General features: G+C 49.6%; 1 protein-coding gene across 6 annotated transcripts in view; it reads right to left on the minus strand.

The window, feature by feature from the left end:
* Positions 1-501: 501 nt before the first annotated feature.
* Positions 502-22315, minus strand: part of TMEM164 (transmembrane protein 164) — a 175456-nt gene continuing 153642 nt past the window's right edge. For all 6 annotated transcript variants that reach the window (XM_039233525.1, XM_039233521.1, XM_039233524.1 and 3 more), the window contains 2 exons: positions 6602-6702; positions 502-4896 (listed from right to left, as the gene is read on the minus strand). In XM_039233525.1, the coding sequence (XP_039089456.1) occupies positions 4690-4896; positions 6602-6702 (308 nt within the window). In that variant the 3' untranslated portion in view covers positions 502-4689. The remainder of the gene's footprint in view (positions 4897-6601; positions 6703-22315) is intronic.

Here is a 22315-nt window from a genome sequence, read left to right on the forward strand (position 1 = left end):
CGAAAGGCTGCTCAGTGAGTGAGTGGCTTTGGAAAGGCAGGTGCGACTGTTCCCAAAGGGGCAGGGCCGATCGTGTTCACCCCCCACCCCATGGGACAGTCTGCCTGTTCTGGACAGTTGTGGCACGAAGCCAGCTCTTGGGGAACTCGGGATGGGTGGCCCTGAACATGTCTAGTTTCTAAGTTACCTCCTCTAAGAGCGGTCACCCTGCATGGCCCAGCACACCATGGGGTTCCAGGTACCCGGCAGATGTCTCCAGAAGACAGTGCCTTGCTAAAAGCAAGCAGGCCTGTTGCATCCGGGGCAGCCCCAGTGGAAGCAGGCAGTGCATGGGAATTCACAGCCAGCCACAGGGCTCCCAGGGCAAAGCTGTGCACAGTGCCAGCTGCCCCTTGGTGGTCCCTCGATGGTGTGGAGGACAAGTAGCCGTTTTTTTGTCTACTTTTCGAAGCAGACAGGCTTCTAAGAAGGTTCTGGGAAAGGAAGGCCAGGACTCCTGGGTTCTCATCAATCTTTTAATAAGAGTAAATGAAGAAAACATTGTAACAGTAAAGTCCCATGGTGAAGGTTCCTTTTCGTTCAGGGATCTTCAACAATAGCAACAGCTAAGACTGAAAGTTCAGAATGCTAAGTACACAAATGAATGACTGCTTATTTCCAAAGGTGACTGCAGAAACCATTTCGGCACAATCAAAAGGGTTTACAAAACCGAGGAAAACACATGACAAGATGCCCCAGGGAGGTGAGCAAACTGGTGGGGGCACAGGGCCACCCAAGAACCAGCTTGGCAAGGACACTCCCCCCTGCCGCTGTCTAGGGGGCTCACGAAGACTGGTTCTAAAAGGAGCCGCCGGCGGAGTGGGGGATGGGATGCGACAGGGAGGGGTCTGCCCAGTGCACAGCAAATGGGGAAGGATGGGGGCAGGGGCGGGGACAGGCATTTGCTGATTTCCTGGCAAAAATGAGACTCTTATTCTCTCCACCACAACACCACCAAGATAAATGAAGAATTCTTTAGAATAGGATACAAAACGCACACCAAAGGAAAGCCAGTTTCCGAAACGACAGCGTTGCTTGAAACGCCTTTGTTTTGTGTTTGTTTCGTGCCAGGAGTAGCAAACCAGTGTACAAAAATGTCACAGACGAGAGCAACAACAAGCCACTAGGTTTTCCTACGCACAGTATCGGCTCACTCTATATACAGAAGAAGGCGGCTCACCCCCTCTTGTGGACTCTAAGCCCCTGGGAGAGGGCAGGGCAGGGTGTGCAGTGGGAAGACCTGACTGACAGAAAGCAGCACCAGCATCCTGTCCTGCGCTGCCATTCCTCCCCCATGTCCCCTCAATCTCCCAGGCAGGACAGATGACTCTGGATCAATGCCTACAAATCCAGGGAAGTCCTTCCGGCAGAGGGAGGGGGGAGATCACGGGCTTTCGGGTACCCCTGAGCTCAGCCCCGGGGCCCCGCTGGGCCCCAGCCCCGGTGCGCAGAGACAGACCAACAACTTCTGCCGGTGGGGAGCTGTGCGCACTTCACGCAACACGAGCACAAATGGCAAACCCCCGACAGAGGCTGCAGCAAAAAGGGGTGACCTGGTAGCTAGCCTGGAGGTACCAGACGGCAATGTAAGCCGACCATCCCACTGAACCCCAGACCACCATGCAAGAAGACAGAGGAATGCATCCCCAGGCCTCCGGGAAGAAGACCATCTTCGGTGTACAGAACCAAACTCCGGAAGAGGGAGGGGGCTGCAAGCAGGCGTGACCATCTCCGCTATTCTGAGCTGATGCCACAAAGTTGGCCACCTGAGCAGACTGCTCTCACTGGCCCAGATCCTTGGCCAAGGCTACCTGGGGGCTGGGAAAGCCCTCCTTTCCCTTCCCGAGGGCTGTTTGAGAAGAAACTGTCCACTTCTACGAACACTCTCGGATACACACACACACGCACAGTAAGCTCCCACACGCTGGCAAACGGTATATGGAAACTTGGCCAAGGTGGCTGGGGAACCTCCTTGGCACCTGCCAGGAAAGCCCTAGGCAGCAGCTGGGAAGCCCAGGCCCACTGGCACGGGGGCCACCTTTCAAGGCAGGCTGCCATAGGGGTGCCCAGGTCACCTCTCACCAGGGGCTGGGCCCAAACTAAGAGTGAGCTATAGACCACATCAGGTACCTGCCATACCCCAACACCTCCAACACAAGCCACGATGCCCCGCACAGCCTATGGACAGGGCTCACTCTCCGTTCTTTCTGCCTACGTTTTTCTGAGCTGACCTGGCCCCCAGATGCCCTGCATCTACCCTCCACCCACCCCCTTCCCCTGACACATGTGGCTGCCTCTAGGATGTCACCGTCTTCTTTCCTTCCCAGCAGCAGAATATCAGCCAGAATGGGGCACTGAGCTGTAGCCAGGGCAAAGGTGTGCCAATTCAGGGAAGCCTGGGCTGACGGGCAACCTGAGCCATGCCACAGGGACAGAGAGGAAGAGAGGGTGTGTAGAGTCACTGTGCCACTGTGGCATTTCAAAGTGGAGTGTCTACCACACCCAGGCTGCGGGCCCCCAGCTGCAGCACAAACCATCTGCCTGCAGAAATTCCATGTTCTGATAGGGGACAGTACACGCCTCCAGGGGCTCTTCCCGTGCCCTCCTTCCAACCTTTCCTTTTGTGATGAGCCAAGGGGCACCGAGGCCTCGCACATTTCCCCATCAGCCATCCCTACATGCAGTGGTTTGATGGTGGGTAGGGTGAGTCTAGCTGCTCCAGAGGGGCCCCGTTCTGGAGGACAACCCCAGGATGAGAGTCACTAAGAAAAACTTGGCCGGGCCCTCAAAGACGGCAGAAAATGAAGGTTGTACGTCATGAGAAGCTCAAAGGGAAAGAGAGTACTAGGTGTGCTCTCTACAGCTCCCCCACACCATGAGCACTGATGGCCTCAAGGCCGCAAGGCCTCTGGAGAAAGGCAGTCCCTCCCAGGGGTGGCTTCCCAGGCCTCACCATGCTCAGTGACTCTCCTGCACCCTGCTGCCTTCTGTACGTCTGATTGCTAAAATCAACCACTGAGACACTGACACTCAATCTAGGTCTAATATGTAACACCCGAAATACGGGACTCCAGCACAAAGCCCCTGAGTTGCCTACAATGGGAGAGGGGAGCAGGGGCCATCAGAAGGAGTCACCGAACCAGCTTTTCTGTTCTGAAGCAAACTTGTTCTTAGTTGGAGCCCACAAGGAGTCAGCAAATGCCCAGCCACTGGCTCCCTCCTTCAAGTCCATGTGTGACTGAGTTCGAGTCTTTCAAGAGAAGGTGTTCCTTCTGAAGCATTTGAACCTGCACCCGTGGAGATCTGATTTCTTGGTACCTCCTTTTCAACCTAGACACGGACTTTGAGGGTGGGCCGCATGGGGAGGGGGGGAAGTGTGCGATGTCCGCCTGAAGCTGAACAATTCAGCAGTGAATCTGGTCTGGCCTAGGAAAACAACACTGGCAGGATCTGGATCTTTCCAAACCCTGGATGCTGACACAGCCTGTAAAAATCACAAAATGGATTGACAGGGGCCCCTGCAGAGACAGGCCCCAATGCAAGGACTCTCTGAACTCCAACATCCAAAAACAAAGGAGCAAACAAATTAAAAGCAGCAAAAAGCAAAAGCAAAAACAAAAACAAAAAACAAAAAACAAAACAAAACCCCCACCAACTCTAGCTCACCCTTCCCTGAAGCTGCCTTTTAAAAAGAGAGAGAGAGAGAGAGAGAGAGAAACATGTAAGGGGCACTCAAGATTAAAATGGCATCTGTTATCAACATTCAACTAAAATGGAGCATATGATTCAAATCACAGTTTTCTCAAGTTACCACTTCCATTAATTAATTTCTATGATGACTTCTCACTGGGATATGGGTCACTTCTCAGCTCTCTCAGGCAAGATTGACCCAGGGTCCTGCCTAGTAGGAGCTGTGGACACTTTAAACACTTACTCACTTTGGATTCTGCCACTGCAACAGCTCTCCACCCTCAATAGAATCTAGCCTTAGGGCTGAGTAGTGCCTCCACCTCCCACCACAGGGAAGCAGCTTGGAGGGAGTGGCTAGTTGGCTGCTCGCTTTGAGTCGTGGGACACCAATGGGAAGACTCTGGCAGGTTCTATTTTGGCCATGAGTGGGGAAATCCCTCGGCTCTCGGCATGCCACTGGTATAGAAACAAGGCCTCAGTCCCACCATGGTGGGGGCTGTGCTGGAGACAAGAGGGGACCCAGGCGTAAGCCTGGAGGTCCCTGGCAGTGGAGAAATGAAACCTAACTCAATCTCATCACCTCAAGGCCAACAAAAGAACTACTGCTTGTTGGTCCCCATCCCCCTCAACCAGCTGTCATGAAAGCACCAACAAGCAGAGTGAAAGCCACTGACTACCATCACCCACGTAAGGCCACTAGGAGCAGGGAGAAGGAGTCAAAGAGGAGGGGAAAGGATCCCACCCTCAGCATGACGCCTCAGGCCCCAGGAGATGTCCTGGGTGGAAGAGCTGGGGAGGGAACAGTGTGGAAGAAAGGGACAGAGAGGAGGGAAAGAGAAATACACCAGACATCCTACTGCCCTCTCCCCATGATTTCATCAAGAACTGGGTGTTCTCCAAGTCAAGTCAGGACTTGCTTCCTCGGGGAGAAAAAAAAAAAAAAAAAAAAGACAAGCACCTTCAGTCTATTTTCTTGGCTGGAAGCCGGAGCAAATCCAGCAGATATTTACACAAGGGCCCAGCCATGTATGAGAACAGGATGACCAGCTTCCCGTGGGTCATGGTCATGAGAGTCTGGTGTCCCGAGGCCCAGATGCGATACCAGGGGCCGTAGAATGGGTCTGAGATGGCCGGACACAGCATGTTGTTCAAATTCACTTCGGTGACCTGCAGGGACAAGGGAGGTAGAGTGAGCGTTCGCCATCCTGAGGCTTTCTCTGGCTTCCGCCAGTTCAGCCATCTCTACCTAATGGGGAACTAGACAAGGAGGGATTGACAAATCCCCACCTGTTCATAGCGGGATTTCTCTGCCCTAGGGTTTTGGAGTGGGTCAAGGATAGAGCCTTCGGGAGGTGATGGGGGAGGCCATCCAATGCAAAAGCTGTTTGGTTTTGCTCAGTCATGCCTTCTGGTTGGGTCCAGAGCCTGCTGTCATTCCTAAGCAACTACTATGTGCCTAGTCCCCAGAGAGGTGTCAGGGGATGACTGAACAGTCAACGGCATGGTCTCTGCCTCTGCTTAACTGGCAGCCAACCGCGTTGGCATGGGCAACCGCATCTGACCTCAAAGAAGACGGTGTGCACCAGGTGTTCCCCACCATGAGATGTGAGGAGTGTACAGCATGGGGACTGAGTCCTCAGAGAAGATGTCATGAGGTAGGTGGCACCCTGAATGGACTCATGAAGGATGGATAGGGGTCATGGCAGGGAATGGAGTGCGCACTGCCTTCCTTGGAGGAGGTGTGGCCTGAGTCAGGCCTGGAGGTGGGACTGAACATGGTTATGTGTGGTGACATGAGGACACTGACCCCTCTGGAATCAAGCAGTTCCAGTGGAGAGCGCTCAGAGTAAGGTGTGAACGTCATACTGCTTTCTTCCTAGGGCGCAGGACACCATTGGCAAAGAGCTCAAACTGTCCCCCAGGCAAACCAGAGGAAAGCAATACCCCAGGGTGGGGAAGGGAAAGTGATGGCTTCTACAGAGGCGTGGGTAACATCAGTCCCGTGCCGTAGTCCTGCAGGTTCCGCGAGGCTCCACACGGCTAATAGTCAAAATGCCGCTCATGCACAAAACCAGACCTGCCACTCCGGCCCCAAGGATGGCCACAACACCTGCCTTCCACAGCCCTTCAAGCCCATTCATGTCAGACACAAGTCCTCAGCACCTCTCGGGGAGGCTGGGGGTTCTGTACCATGTCACAAAGGGGTAGAGAGCTCTCTGCCCTCGAGGGGGAGGTGACTCACCCAGAACGGTGACAGAGCCAGGACTTGAACTTGTGTCTCCTGACCCCCAGCCCCGAGCTCATCCTCCTCACTCTGCCACCAACAGACACCCATGCACTCAGCAATTCTGGGCTCTGGATAACTCAACTACTGAGTCCAGCCATCATCCACGCTCTAGGCAGGTCTGAACACCCCAGAATGCCACGGGAGTCCCCCAACACTGCACTTGCACCGGCCACACAGCCCAGGGCCTGGGAGTAGACCCAGAATAGACCCAACGTCAAAAGCCTCCTCCAGGCCCTGGGGCCTGGGCTTAAGGTCCTGCCTCCCTCACCTCCCCACCATGGGGTCCACAGCAAATCACTTTCCAGATGCAGCTCACTGTTTCCAACCTGGGTGGTCATCAGTGAAGGGCATGTTTGCCTCCCCAGGGATGAAAGAAACAATCAATACTGAAGGCTTCAGAAAACTCTCTGGAGAGGCCCAGGCTGTGGCTCATAAATCAGCAACCCAGACACAACAACGTGACATCCTGGCCCTTGGCATCTTGAATTTTCAAAACAAAACGATACACCAGCGCCAACCAGGATTATCAAGATTTATGGAGAACTCCAAACGGAGGGGATAGAAGGGGGACAGAACCGAACTTACCAGGCCCAGGATCTGCAACACGCTGAAGTGGTAAAAGAACATGAGGCCAGTTGAGAGAAGGGCCCACCGGAAACTGCTGAGGGGCTCTGGGGTGTAAGCACCTGGAGGAAAAAGGGGGACATGATGAGACGGCAAGCTTGGGAACCCACTTCTCCTCTGCCCCTCGAGGGTGCAGGTGCTGAGGCCACAGCCGTTGCCAGCTGATGCCCTCCTCTCACTCCTCAGTGATGTCTACTTCAAAGCCAGTGCCACTGATTAGCTGGCTAGTCATGCCATCCCATCTGTTCTGCCACATACTGCCAGGGCCATTAAGAAGGGAGGATTTGATGATGATGATGATGATGGTGACGACGACGACGACGACGACGATGACGTCATGACGACGACGACAACAATGACAATGACGACGACGATGAAAGGAATGCATGCTCATTAAAGGAAATTCAGAAAACACTAGAAAGTAGAAACAAGGTGGAGAAAACAAAGAAAAATACCCCCACCATTCTACTACCCAAAAGCAACCCTGCACACTTGTGTGTGTGCGCGCGCGCGCGAGTGCACACACACTCAATGAGTCTGCTTGGTTTTCTCAATGCCTCAGGAGTTGCTTTTTTTTTTTCTTCTTAATTGCTAACTGGAATCTAACTGTATATATATTCACATGTCCTTCCCTTTCATGTTTACTTTGCATCTTTCCCTCATGTTTCTAAAGAGGGATGCCGCTGAGGAAGTATGGTTAGGGTGGTTGAGAAGGTGAACTAACTGTCATGATGGGCAGATTTCGGGTCAAATCTAGATTCTACCACTTACTGGCTGCGTGGCCCTGGAAAAGTTGTTGAAACTCCCCTAAATCTCAGGATACCAGTCATACCTCCCTCTCAGAACTGTTGCAAGGAATAAAGGAAATGATATTACGCGTGAGGGCTCGTAATACAGGATTGTGTATGATGTGAGTGTTCGATTGGTGTTAGATGCTGTCATTAACACATCATCGTTATTCTTCAAATAACCACAGAACGTGCCATATCAAATGGCGATGCCATTTTCCCAAATCATTACACAACTCCTTCCCCCGGGAACAGCGAGAATGATGTATTTTCCATCCAGCCATCACAGTAGGAACTACCATCCCAAGTAGGCTTGGATGCACTCCAGAGCTTGCAGAGCAGGGGTATGGCTTATAGGATATTGTGGGGTGTCACTATGAATGGGGGCTTGGGGGGGTGCTCCAGAATGAAAGGAAGCTGGAACCCTCTACCCCAAACAAATAGACAGCAATATTACATCCCATAGTGGTATTTTCCCAAGTCAGTCTTTCACTGATTCATCCATTCATTTACCAGCTATTAGGCACCTATTATATTCCAAGCTCTGTCCCAATCTTTGGGGACAAAAAGATAAGACAGGTTCCCTACAATCCAGGCTCACAGTCAGGCAGCAGAGGCAGACACACAAATCAATAATTAGAACCCAATACAATGGGTGTGATGCTTGTGGTCTGTGCTACATAATATAGGAGAACAGAACCCAGCTTGAGGTGGGGCTGGCGGGGTAGGCAGGGAGAAGACGTAGGAACAAGGACCACTTCTTGGTAGAGGGGACACAGAGCAGTCCTGAAGGATGTAACCAGGGCCCAAGGCATTCCAGAGCCAGCAGCTTGCACAATGACACATGTGAGCTCCCGGAAGCGAGGCAATTCAGAGAACTATGGGTAAGAGTTAGGGCTACAGTGGCCAGTGTGAAGGGGTGGTGAGCAGGAGTAAGACCCAGACATTGGCAGAGGGCTGGCCTGCTCCAAGACCTTAGGAGCCACACGGAGGGGCTCTGGGCTTCATCCCATACTTGCAGGGTCATGAGCCCAGGTACCACAAGGCTTAGGTAGGAAACTGGGAGGAGAGTGACCAGAGACTAAGAGACATTAAGGATGCTGGAGACTGGCCAACTGGAAAGCCCATGCCCCTTCTAAAGATGGCAACCACCACTCAGCTCCATCCAATCATTGCCCTGTGGGGACGTGGTTCCCAGAGTTGCCAGTTTTGTTTTGTTTTGTTTTCAGTTTTGCAAGAGAAGCCAGAAATCTGAACTTTTGTGTGGAATTTCCTGATTTCTAAATGTTGGCAAATAATTCAAAATGTTTTCAGAACGCTCAATGGACCAAACAAAACACATCTTTTTGGATAGATTTCAGCCCGTGGATGGTCAGCTTTGTGCTCTGCCGCAGAGCCCCAGAAAACAGCAGGAAAGTGATGTGACCAGACATGTGCTCGAGAAAGGTCATGCTGGCTAGCAAAGGGGAAGGAAGGGAGCAGAGGATATCAAGGCAGGGAGACTGATAAGGAGGCTACTGCAGGAACCCAAAGAGCGAAGGGGATGGATGGCCCTCAAAGGTAATAGCAGTAGGAATGGAGAAAAGTAGAAGAAGGTCTCACCAGGATATGGTAGAAGGCTGGATGCTGGGGAAGAAGGGTCAGGACAAATCTAGAAAGACTTCTAGCTTGGGCCTCCTTGGGCTGATGGAGCCATTTGTTGTGATGGAGAAGAGAGGAAAAGGCAGAATGGGGCAGAAAGTAGGATGACGATGAGGCCAATGTTGAACATGTCGAAATTGAGGTGTCTGCGGAACATCCAAGTGGAGATGTCTCCCAGGCAGCTGAGGGCAGCCTGGGAAACGGCACGGTGGCAGAGAGTATGGGCACTCGAGCCCGAAGACACAGGTTTTCAAATCCTGGCTCTTGTCACTTATCAATGTCAAGGCCTTGGACAAATAAGCCTCAGTATCTCTTGAATTCAGTTTCACTCCTCTATAAAATGGGGTGCCACTACCTACTTCTCAACGTTGTTGGGTAGATGAGATGACATAATTTAATGTTTATTTTTGAGAGAGAGAGAGAGAGAGAAGCAGATGGGGGAGGGGCAAAGAGAAAGGGAGAGAGAGGATCCAAAGCAGGTTCTGCACTGACAGCAGAGAGCCTGATGCGGGGATCCAACTCACGAACCATGAGAACACGACCTGAGCCAAAGTCGGACACTCAACTGACTGAGCCACCCAGGCGCCCCAGAGATGACATAATTTAAGTCATGTTGTAGTGTAGTATCTGGAATTTAACAAATGTTGGCTATTTTAATTATTATAATGAATCACAAACTCAGTGAAGAGGGTCAGGATGAACATCCAGATATAGGAATTATCGGCACACAAACGCAAGCAGAGTCATAGGGGCACGTGTAGAGGGAGAAAGGAAGGCCAGAGGCAGAATAACAAGGAACATCATGGGGGTGGAAGGCGGAGGGTGGAGGGGAGAAGGAACAAGATGGGGTGACTGAAGCCAGGCAGGTCTTCTGGGGATAGCAAGCTCAGGCTTGCTATCAGAACAAGAGCCAGGCTCACAGCACATTGGAGTCAGAAGGCCCTTCAAGCACATCAAACTCATTCCTCCATTTTAGAGATGGAGACACTGAGGCTGGGAGATGGGAGGTGCCACCGTCAAAGTCAGAACAGAGCACTGGGTTTTCAGATACCGCTGGGCTCCTCGCTGCTCAGCGTCCCTGTTGCCACTTGTCCACACCTCCACACCCGAGTTGTACCATCTCTTTCCTGGTCTGTCTACCCAGACAGTCTAGACCAGAGTGCCTCGGGGGAGGGGACCTTGTCAGATTCGGTGCATCTGGCACCACACTTGGCTTGTGAAAAGACACTGAGCTATGTACTTACTGTGTGCTGAATGAATGGGAATTGGGCACCGTGTTGTCCCCTGGCTGCTGGGGACATAAGGGGAAGAGGGGACCGGGAGGAGCAGCAGGAACATAGGCTCATGCTCAGGCCCCTCAAGCCCTGAGCCATTTTCTCCAGGTGTTCCTTCCCTCCAGCCTCTTCTTGGCTCCCCCTAAGCGGCATCTGTGCGGTAGTGACAGGTCACATGGGCCAGGTGCAGGAAAGGGACGGGAGGGGGTAGCCAAGAGGTCCTCAGCCTGGAGGTAGCTTAGCCGCAGACCTGGGGAAAGCAGGGAGGTGGCACCCCCTCTCCTCACTGTGCACCTCCCCTGCCCTGCAGTCCCTGACCTGTGATATGGGGGAAAGGGACACACTCAGACACTGCTAAGGGTCCATGCTCTCAATGCCTGTTGCCCAAATCCCCACTTTACTACGGTTCACTTTGTGTTGCCCCATCCGCCCCACCCTAGACCATCAGTTCTATGGATGAGGAGCCGTTTCTGAATCCTCCCTTCCCTTTCAGCACCTGGTGCACATCAGGCACTCAAAAAATGATCAGCGTGTGAGAGAACAAGCATCACAGGCCTTCCAGAGAATCATCAAACCATAGAGAACCCTTTGGCTTGGCAATACTACTTTGAGGACAACCACAGAATGGCGAAAGAACGCAACAGGCTGCTCTTATTTGCACAAAGATTTTTACAGCTGTACCACCTATAATATGGAGGACCTGGAAAGAAACCAAATAGGGAGATAACCTCTGGCACCGCATTACCATCAACCGCCATTCAAATGACAACTGCCATTCAAATGACAACCAAACTATGAGCCTGTGTGGAAAAGTCCCTGGCTGGAAATGGCAAGTGTAAAAGGCAGAACACCAAGCAATACGCAAATGATGGAAAATAGAGCTTAATGGTTTAAAACAAAGGGTTTGGTGTCAGACAACCTTGGGTTTGAACCTTGCCTCTGCTACTGCCTGTTGGTGGTGGGAGAGACCTTGAGGAAATAGTGCTGCCCCTCTCAGAGCCTTTCTTGTATGAAGATTGGAGGTAACATCCACCTCTCATGGCTGCTGAGTAGAATAGGAGATACAGAAAAGTAAATAGAGCAGCTAGCTGGCACACAGCAGGCGGCTTCTATTTTTAGCATGGCAAAACCACAGCCATCCAAAATCTCCTAAAAGCCTGGAACAAGACAGGGAATCTTACAAAGACATGATCTTCTCTGTGAAGGGGGAGATTTTTTTTTAAAGTTTTATTTCTTTCTGAGAGAGAGAGAGGCAGCGTGAGCAGGGGAAGGGTCAGAAAGGGAGGGAGACAAAGAATCTGAGGCAGGCTCCAGGCTCTGAGCTAGCTGTCAACACAGAGCCTGATGTGGGGCTTGAACCCACGAACCGTGAGATCATGACCTGAGCTGAAGTCAGACGCTTCACCGACTGAGGCACCCAGGTGCCCCGCTTTTTTTTTTTTTTTTTTTTTTTAAGTAGGNTTTTTTTTTTTTTTTTTTTTTTTTTAAGTAGGCTTCACGCCCAGCACAGAGCCCAAAATGGGGCTTGAACTCATGACCCTGAGATCAAGACCTGAGTTGAGATCAAGAATCGGATGCTTAACCGCCTGAGCCACCCAGGCACCCAAGGTGGGAGCTTTGACTGTGGTTTCCACTGCCTTTCCACTGTTGTCGGTTCTTTTCATTGCAAAGATAATCAGAGAGTCAATTTCTCTGAAAACTTAAAAAAAAAAAAAAAAGGCAAGCACCCAGAGAATAAATGATCCACTCTGCATAGATATATGCAAATTGTATGCAAACGCACATTTCCTTTTTTCCATATACCTGAATGTGGCCCTTGGGACAAACCGAGTGAAAAACCAGTTTTCTTCCAAAGGCAAATAGAAAGTTAAGCACTTTCAGAAAAATTAAACACATAAAACTTTTTTTTCTACTTTAAGAAAGAAATGTGACATTTTCTGCTAGTGTCTTGTCTCCCAGGAGGACAGAAGCGTTTCATCTCAAAAGGTAGGGGGAACCAAGATAATAGCTCTTTCTGAAATCGATTTGTGCCAGAAGGAAGCGTCACACGTGCTGGGAAAGAAGTCAACTGCACCAGCAGCAGCAGTAGCAAAGACAGATCCCCAGAGGCGTCCCAGAGGCCCTTTCTCCTATCCTATAAGCCCACCCAGGAAGGACTTCCACCAAGGAGATGAGGCTGGGCAGGGTGGCACCCCCATTCTCCAGTCTTTGTCCTGCTACCCTTCAGCTCGTATTCACTTCTGCGTGCTACCCATTCACCCAACATGGACTGAGTGAGCACCGGGCACCAGACTCCATGCTAGGCAGTGGGGATAATGAGGCAAGGATGGTCCCTGCCCTCGAGAACTGCCTGGCGGCTTAAGAGTGAACAACGGGGTAGTGTGATAACTGAAAACACAGTGAGTAATGGGGACACAGAGGAAGGGTTGCTGGAGGTGACAGCTTTGAAGAAGAGCAAGGATGAGCTGGGGTCAGAGCCTACAGGAGGGAAAGGGTATCCGGGGCGGTGAGTACAGTCTGAAAGATGTGTGGAGGCATGACACGGCACGCTGGTTGCATGTGTTCTCCAGGAGGTCTGTGTCAGTGCAGCATAAAGTGGGAAGGGAAATGTGTCAAGAGATGTAGCCAGAGAGACAGGCAAGTGGGGTCAGGTCATGAAGAACCTCATTTGCGCACAGCCTGGAACTGGGCCTTTATCTGGTGCACAATGAGATGCCATTGAGAGGTTTTAAACAGGGGCATGCACGGTCAGATTGATCTGTCAGCGAATCAGCCTGCTCTGGCTGTGTGGATGGTGGGCTGGAGAGGGGCGAGACTGAAGACAGGTCTGGATGCCACTGCAGAGATACAGACAACCTGGCTACCAACTGGACGGGAGGGAGGCGAGTAGGGCGGCTCCCAAGTCTATGACTTCAAGTAACTGAATTGATTTAAGGGAGAGAGGAGTTCAGTTTGGAGCACACTGATAACGAATGCCTATGGGGTATCCATGTGCAGAACTCAGGAGAGAAACGACCTGGAGACAGAGCTTGAGATGTAGAGAGCCACGAGGAAGAAGTTCACAGGATGAGATTCAAGCACCAAGGACAAAGCCTGGGAAACAGTAATAGTTGCCAGAACAAAGAGAATCCCCAAGACAGGACTGAAGAGGAGATGAGCCCCAAGAGCTACATGTGACAATTTACACGTAAAGGATTTAAAATGAAATAAAATTAGAAATTTGATTCCTTGGTCACACCAGCCACATTTCAAAGTGCTCAGTAACTACAGGTGGCTAGTGGCTACCACACTGGGCAGTCTAGAGGTAGAACATTCCCACCATCACAGAAAATTCCACCGGGGGAGGGCGCACCTGGGTGGCTCAGTTGGTTAAGTGTCCAACTTCAGCTCAGGTCATGATCTCATGGTTCCTGAGTTCAAGCCCCGCATTGGGTTCTCTGCTGTCAGCACAGAGCCCCCTTTGGATGCTCTGTCCCCCAACCCCTGCCCCTCAAGGGGGCTCACTCTCTCTCTCAGAAAATAAATTAAAAAACAAAAACAAAAACAAAAAACACTGTGAGCACACTTCTCTATAGAGAGAAAGACAAAGACAAATACTGCCACAGGGTTTGGCCACATGCTGGTCACTGGTAATCTTGACTACAGCAATTTCAAGAAAGTAGTGATACAGGACGTAGGTGGTAAAAGATGAAGGAAAGTTTTTCAGGTATACAAGGCAAGGAAAGGAATTTCAGGCAAAGAGAACAGGATATGCAAACTCACAGAGAAATTACCACATTCCCAATACTTTAATCACTTCTCTGAAATGTCCCCTTCATCCTTTTCCTCTTACCCATCCTGCCTCTCCCCACGAGGAGCCTAATTCACCTCTAGCCTTCAAAGTAGTCACTGGTTTTTCTCCCTGTACATAGTAGAGTAGGTAACTTCTTCTGTTGCATTGCTATTTCCAGACCATGGAGCCTTCTTCTTCCCTGAAGCACTACAACTGCCACCCCATACCACCCACTAGTCTTCCCTTTTAGGGTTGTCTACACACACATGGGTCATGGCCCTCAACATCCCTTGAGGATGTTAAACCACTCCCCTGAAAACCGCTCCTGTCATATTTCTTGATAATTTCAACAAATGCCTGAATGAACCTTCCAGCATCCCAGCCTCTGTTCCTTGGCCCCCTCTCCTCAGTGACCCTGTCCTCTACAGCACCTCAGCCACTCACTCACATGGCTGTTCTGAAACCTCAGAACTTTGAATATCTGCAATGCCCCCAGAAGTCAAATATTCCCTCTTCAACGACCACTTCTGTCTTTCCAGCTTACACTCACTCACCCTCACCCCAACACTTCTTTGACCCTGCCAGAATCTGTGATCCATAGGTCCTACCATCTTTTTTCCCTGCTCCTCACAGCTCCCGCCCTCCCCCCTCCTTAGATTCCATGGCTCATCATTCTAATTATCCCTGGCAGACACCTTTAATTCCACGGCACTTCTCATGATCGTACTCATCTTGGGGGGAAAAAAAAAACATGCAAAACCCAGCCCTGGTTAAATTCCAATCTCCTCCTCATTCCTTGCTTGCACCCACACAGTTGAATGTGTCTGGAGAAAAACAACAGTGCTAACTGTTCTCACTTGAAATTCGTGATCACAGACCTCAAGTGCATCTTTCATGTTGCCAGGCAATCACACTATACTTCCCCAGCCCATTCACCCTCTCAGGCAACAATTTAATATTTGTTCCTCTCTTCTCCACCCTTCAATATGTCTGTTCTATCCTCACTCTCAGATGATGGCCTTGCCTCCTACTTCATGGAGAGAAAAGGAATCAGGCAGAAACTTTCAGAGCCCTCATGATTGCATCTAACCACCTGTCTGCATCAGTGTTCAGCGTGCTTGGCCCTCACCCGTTACCATGGATGAACTGCCCAGAACGCTCGTCAAGGCCAGCCTTCCCATCTGTATCCAGATCGTATCCCCTCTCACCTGCTCGGTAGGACTCTAGCAACTACTTCCTCTTTTTCTTTTTCTTGTTCTTTTTAAGTTTATTTGTTTATTTTGAGAGAGAGGGAGAGCATGAGTTGGGGAGGGGCAGAGAGAGAGGGAAAGAGAGAACCTTAAGCAGGCTCTGAGCTAACAGCACAGAGCCCAACACAAGACTCAATCCCATGAGCCAGGAAGTCACAGCCTGAGCCAAAATCCAGAGTTGGATGCTTAACCAACAGAGTCACCCAGGCGGCCCTACTTCCCCTTTTTCTTAACATCAGCCATTTCTTCTCCTCTGCTGGATTATTCCCATCAGCACATAAACAAAATAAACTATAATAGCTCCCATTCTAATACAAATAAACACCTGGCCTCACTGCCCCTTCAATCCTCTGCTCCTCATTTGAGCAGAACTCCTTGAAAGAATTCTTTAGACTTGCATTATCCAACAGGGTAGCTGCTGTGACTCCTGTGTGACTCCTGAGCCCACAAGAGGTGGCTAGTTTGAGACAAGCTGTTAATGTAAAATACATACTGGATTTCAAAGGATGTAAAATATCCTGGTAATAATTTTATACTGGTTACACTGGAATGATAATATTCTGGTTACTCAGCTAAGTAAGATATATTACAATTAACTGCACCTGTTTCTTTTACCTCTTCTGAATGTGGCTACTAGAACATTGGAAATTATACATGTGGCTCACCTAATTTTATCGACAGTACTTGTTCATACTCCCTGTCCACAATTCCTCTTCCCATTCTCTCTTAACCCACTCTAATCTGGTTTCCACTTCTAGTTCCCCCACCACCGACTCCACCAAAATAGCCCCTCACAGGGTGACAAATACCCTTTTTTTTTAAAAAGTAGGCTTCATACCCAGTGCAGAGCCCAACATGGGACTTGAACTCATGACCCTGAGATCAAGACCTGAAGTGAGATCAAGAGTGAGACGCCTCACCGACTAAGCCACTCAGGCACCCCACAAATAATCTTTCATTGCTGAATCCAGTGGTCAATTCTCAGGCTTCATTTTACACACCTGCACACTTTTGTTCTTGAAACATTCTTTACCTGGCTTTTGGGACACCACTCTGTCTTCGTTCCCCTCCTTCTTCACAGTCTGCTCCTTCTCAGTGTCCTTTAGCCATTCTTCCCCCTCTCTCTGACCTCTAAACAATGGAGGGTCAAGGCAACAGAACTTGGAGATTTTCTTTTCTCATTCCCTAGGTGATTTCAACCACTCTCATGGGTTCAATACCATCTATGTGCTGATGACTCCAGCATTTACAGCTCAGCCTGGACCTTGGCCTTGAACTCCAGGCTCATATATCACACAGCCTACTCACTATCTGCACTTGGATACCTAATGGGCATCTCACTTCCTTACACTTCTGATCTTGGCTCCTACAGGAGATCATTACAGTAACGGCTCCCAGTGAATCATGAGCCTCCTCATATCCACACACTTATGTAATCCTTTCCCACACTAATTTGGCCATCTGGCCCACCTGACTCAGTCATGTAACTTGCTTTGACCAATGGGATATCATCAAAAAAGATGCAATCAGAGGCTTGATTAACACCTGTGCACTGGAGCCTGCCCTCTTGGAATGCTGCCCAGAGACCCCCATGCCATGAAAGGCACTGCAGATAGAGAGGCCCAAGCCATCCCAACTACTCAAGGTGAGCCCAGGCAGGACGAGTAGAAAAATATCTTAGTAGCTTGGGCTGCCATAATAAAATACCATAGGCTGGGTGGCTTATAACAATAGAAATTTATTTTTTCACAGTTCTGAAAGCCATAAAGTCTAGGACCAAGGCACTGGTCAATTGGTGTCTGGTGAGAACCCACTTCCTGGTTCAGAGACAGCCATCTTTTTGCTGTATCCTCACAAGGTAAGAGGGGCTAGGGAGCTCTCTGGCTTCTTACAAAAGCACCAATTCTGTTCAATGAGAAGCTCCACCCTCATGACCTAATTGAACTCTAATTACCTCCAAATACAATCACATTGGGAGTTAGGGTTTCAACATATGAACTTGTGGGGGTGAGGGCACAAACATTCACTTCATAACAAAGAATGAACCAGTCCACCCACACTATTGTGAAAAATAGTGGAGCCACGGGGCGGGGGGTGGGAGGAGGTTGGTACCTCTTAATCCCCTTCACCAATTTTGTCCATCTCCCCGAAGCTCCCTCCTCTCTGGCAACCACCAGTTTGTTCTGTGTGTTTATGAGTCTGTTTCTGTTGTTTGTACATCTGCTTTGTTTTCTAGACTCTACATATAAGTGAAATCATAGGTAGGACACTTGTCTTTTTTGACTTATTTCACTTAGCAAAATACTCTCTAAGTCCTTCTATGTTGTCACAGATGGCAAGGTCTCCCTTCTTTATGGCCAAGTAATATTCCAGTATGGGGAGTATACATCTTCTTTATCCATTCATCTTCCAATGGATACTTGGGATGCTTCCATATCTTGTCTATTAAAAACAATGCAGCAATAAACACAGGAGTGCATATATCTTTTCCAGTTAGTATTTTCATTTTCCTCAGATAGATACCCAGTAGCGGAATTACTGGATTGTATGGTATTTCTATTTTAAACTCTTTGAGGAACTTCCAAACTGTTTTCCACAGCGGCTGCACCAGTTTACATTCCCACCAACAGTGCCTGAGGGTTCCCTTTCCTCCACATCCTCACCAATACTTGCTGTTTCTTGTCTTTTTGATACTAGCCTTACTGAACCAGTAGGAGGTGATATGTCACTGTGGTTTTGATTTGCATTTCCCTGATGACTGGTGATGTTGAGCACCTGTTGGCCATCTGTATGTCTTCTTTGGGAAAAATGTCTAGTCAGGTCTTCTGCCCATTGTTTAATTGGATTATTTTGTTTTTGGGTGTTCAGTTGTGTAAGTTCTTTATGTATTTTGGATACAAACCCCTTAGCAGATCTATTATTTGCAAATATCTTCTCCCATTCAGTAGGTTGCCTTTTTGTTCTGTTGATGGCTTCCCTTTCAGTGTGGAGATTTATCATCTGGTTTACTGCAATAATAAGCCATTGTTTTCAGTCACTACATTTTAGGATGCTTGCTACACAAAAATAGATGACTGAAAGAGCATTTCCACCCTCCAATGCCCCCCCAAAAAGAAATAAACAAGCACAAATCCTTCCTCCTAGCCTTCTTGACCTCACTTAATGGTCATCCATCTAAGTTACTCAAGTCAAAAACCTTCGAAAGTCATCCATGGCCCCTCTTGGGCTCACAGCCTATATCTGATCCACCAGCAAATCTTGCTGGCTGCACCTTCAGCATGTATCCAAAATCCAATGACTCTTCTCTGGCTCTACTGTCAGTACCCTAGCCACTATCATCACCTTCCTGTGTTAGGACAAACAACACCTACAGGTCTCCTTGCTTCTACCCTTGTCTCCCTGTGGTCTAATTTCAGAATAACAACTGGGTGACCCTTTTAAAAATTCAGTCAGATCACGTGAGTCCACTGCTAAAAACCCTCCACTGGTCTCCCACCTCCCTAAGAATAAAATGCCTACTCCTTATTATGGTCTGTGAGGCCTTATATATGATCTGCCCCCTCATCTATAGCACCTGTCTCACCTCATCTCCTACAACTTACCCCTTCCTTCACATGGCTCTAGACACACTGACCTATTTGCTGTTGCTGGCATATTCTAGAAATACTCCTGTGTCTCGGGGCCCGTACACTTACTTGCTCTTCTTGGCACATCCCTCCTCCAGGTATTCAATGGCTCACTACTTCGCCTACGAGCCTTCACTCAAATGTCACATTCTCAGTGAGGCCTTCCCTTTAAATGAGGCTACCTCAGGGCGTCTGCATGGCTCAGTCAGTTAAGCGGCAGACTCTTGATTTTGGTTCAGGTTATGATCTCACGGTCCATGAGTCTGAGCTCCTGCCCTCCCCCCCTTCTCTCTCCAAATAAATAAACTTTAAAAAATAAAAATAAAAATAAATGAGGCCACCTCATATAAACGTGCAACCTCTCCAACCATTCAGTACCCCTATACCCCCTACTCTGCTTTACCTCTTCCTTTATGGCACATAACATTATCTGACATACTATATATTTTACTTCTTTCTTTACTGTCTCCTTGCATAAGAATGTAAGCTCCGTGAAAGCAAGCATAGGTATCTGTTTTGCTTACTACTTTATCCCCGGCAAGTGCCTGGCACAAAGAGGGGTTCCATAAAGATTTGCAGGAAGAATGAAGTGAGCAGCCCAGTATGTTTGAAAACTGTATACAGTTCACTATCACTGGATTACCATGTAGGGGAGAGGGATAAACGAGGGATGAGAGCCAGTTCATGAAGAACTCTGTTTGCTACCTTAGATATTTGGGAATCTCCAAATCACCTTGACATCTTGTTAAAAGGCAGGTTCCAGTGCAGCAGGTCTAGGGTAGGGACTGGTACCTATTTCTAACTGGTACTGCTGGGCCTCAGACCACACCCTGAAGCAAGGGATAGAGCTTACAGTATGGCTGCAGATTGAAACAGATCCAGGCTAGGGGCGCCTGGTTAAGTGTCCAACTCTTGATTTCGGCTCAGGTCATGATCTCACACACGGGTTCATGAGATCAAGCCCCACGTCAGGCTTTGCATGGACAGTGCAGAGCCTGCTTGATCTTCTCTCTCTCCCTCTCTCTCTGCCCCTCCCATGCACACATATGTGCGCTCTCTCTGAAAATGAATGCACTTAAAAAGGAAAAAAAAAAAAAGAAAAGAAATAGAGCGGGGCTCTGGCAGGAACACCAGTGTTGAGGCTGTTGCAATACAACGAGTCAGGAATGATCCAATCCAAACTCAAGTTGGAGCGCTGAGAATGAATTTGAACAATGATCAGGAGGTTGAACTGACAGGATTGGGTCACTGACTGGATATGGAGGGAAAGGGGAGCAAAGGGCCAATGATTATCTGTAGATTTCTGGCGTGGGTAGTGAGTGGATGGTGGTACCACTCAATGGGATGGGGAAGGTGCAGGTTGGGGCACAGGGAAGAGGAGGTCTCCTTCAGTTCCCAACGATGCCCTCCCACCTTTGTGCCCTCTCAAAATAAGACACCTTTTTTCCAGCTTCTGCAAGCCTTCACTGCCCAGGAAATACAGCCCTGGGTGGCATGATCCCAAGATGGCCATGGATATGTGATTTCCCACTCTCAGACGCCGAGCACAGGCCCGTGTCTGGTTTCCCTTCATCCGGGCATTTGACCAAGTGAACTGGACCCTGTAGTCTGTTTAATGTACAAGAAAATAGAGACTGTCCTACGTTAGGTATCCATGTGGAAGGTCCATCTTGTTGACTTCCTATCCTGAGGGGCTACACACAGCTCACTCAGGCCAGGCTTCACCTTCAAAGTGCCTGGGGGAGAGGCTGACTGGGCCACGCAGCCTCTGGCTCAGGCAACTTAAAGACTCACCTTCATCTATGAGGCTCACAGCCAGCCCTCTGCCAACAGCACACAGAGTGAGCACCCTGAGCTGGCAAAGAATCCAGCAGTTAGACCTGGCATAGCAGATGAAGCACTGGAGTCCAGAGAGCCAGGTCCCAGCTTCCACTCTTAGTAAGTTGCTACAGGACCACACGTGTGGATCAAAACCCCTCTAAGCAGCACTGTCCTGCTTGCGAGGCAACTGCAGGCCCTCTCTACCTTGCCGGAGCTTTGTAGGAAGAAAAAGGCTAAAGAAGCACGGACCTACTCTACGGAAAAGTGCTTGCACAAGTCACGCAGTTAGCCTCAGCCGGGTCTCTGGTGAGCTCTCAGCAAGGTGGCGGGGGTGGGGGTCAATTCTTGGATCATTGGAGGCAATGAGGCCTAAGCTTCAGCCTCTGTCAGAACCCCTCAGGGAAGGGGGCTCCTGGGTGGCTCAGTGGGTTAAGGGTCCGACTTAGGCTCAGGTCATGATCCCCCAGTTCATGGGTTCGAGCTCTGCGTCAGGCTCTGTGCTGACAGCTGGGAGCCTGGAGCCTGCTTTGGATTCTGTGTCTCCCTCTCTCTCTGTCCCTCCCTCATTCCCCCCATCTCTGAAATAAAAATAATAGAAACATTTTTTTTTTATTTAAAAAAAAAAAGAACCCCTCAGGGCAGTGGCTCTCAGACTTCAGCTGGCATCAGAACCATTCCCCGCCCCCCACCACCAGACACGCACTGGAGGACTTATTTCGAGGAAGCTTTCTAGGCCACACCCCAGACTTTCTGATTCAGTAGGTGTGGGGTAGGACTTCAAGTCAGGAACCTGAGAATTTTTACTTCCACCAAGTTCCCCAGTTAGGCTGCTGCTGCCGTTGATACAGGGACCACACTTTGAGAACCCGTGTCCTACCTAGAGAACTTACAGAATATGCAGATTCCTGGACCCTGCCCCAGAAAGTTGAATCCAGAAGAGGGGCCACAACCGGCCATATGTGAGAAGCAGGGGTTCCTGAGAGCTGCTTACAATCACAGTCAGAAGTATATGACTTAATCCTCTGCCCCTACAAAGCACTCCTGAGACCTAACTCCTTCCTCTTTGGTGGGGAACACTCCATGGTTGTCAGAAACTCTCCTATCCATCCCCCAGCACAAGCCTTACCCCTTGGCCATTGTTTCAGATTCTGCAGCTCTTCCTTCACCCACTGACCCTGTAGAAGCCTTCAGAATCTACCTGAGCCCCTTGGCCTTTCCCCCGCCTCCTCACCTAGCCAGCAAAGTGCAATTTGGAAGCCACTGGAAGAGGACTTTCCCAGCATCCTAAGGCTAGTTGAACAAGAACATGGGGGGTGATGGCCTAACAGGGGGTGGGAGAGAAACAGGCAAACTGAGGTCAGTGTGACCTTGGGGCCAGTTTTCAAGCCCTCACCAGCCAAAGTACTCTGCTTTAACTGTCCTAGAAAGTAGCACAGCGGCCAGCAGCATCCCAACCCTCATCCTCCAGAAGATGAGATTAAAGCTCATCTCAAGAGACGCAGG

This window comes from Hyaena hyaena, unplaced genomic scaffold, assembly GCF_003009895.1.
Source record: "Hyaena hyaena isolate Hyena2069 unplaced genomic scaffold, ASM300989v1 scaffold_77, whole genome shotgun sequence".
Taxonomy (NCBI): Eukaryota; Metazoa; Chordata; class Mammalia; order Carnivora; family Hyaenidae; genus Hyaena; species Hyaena hyaena.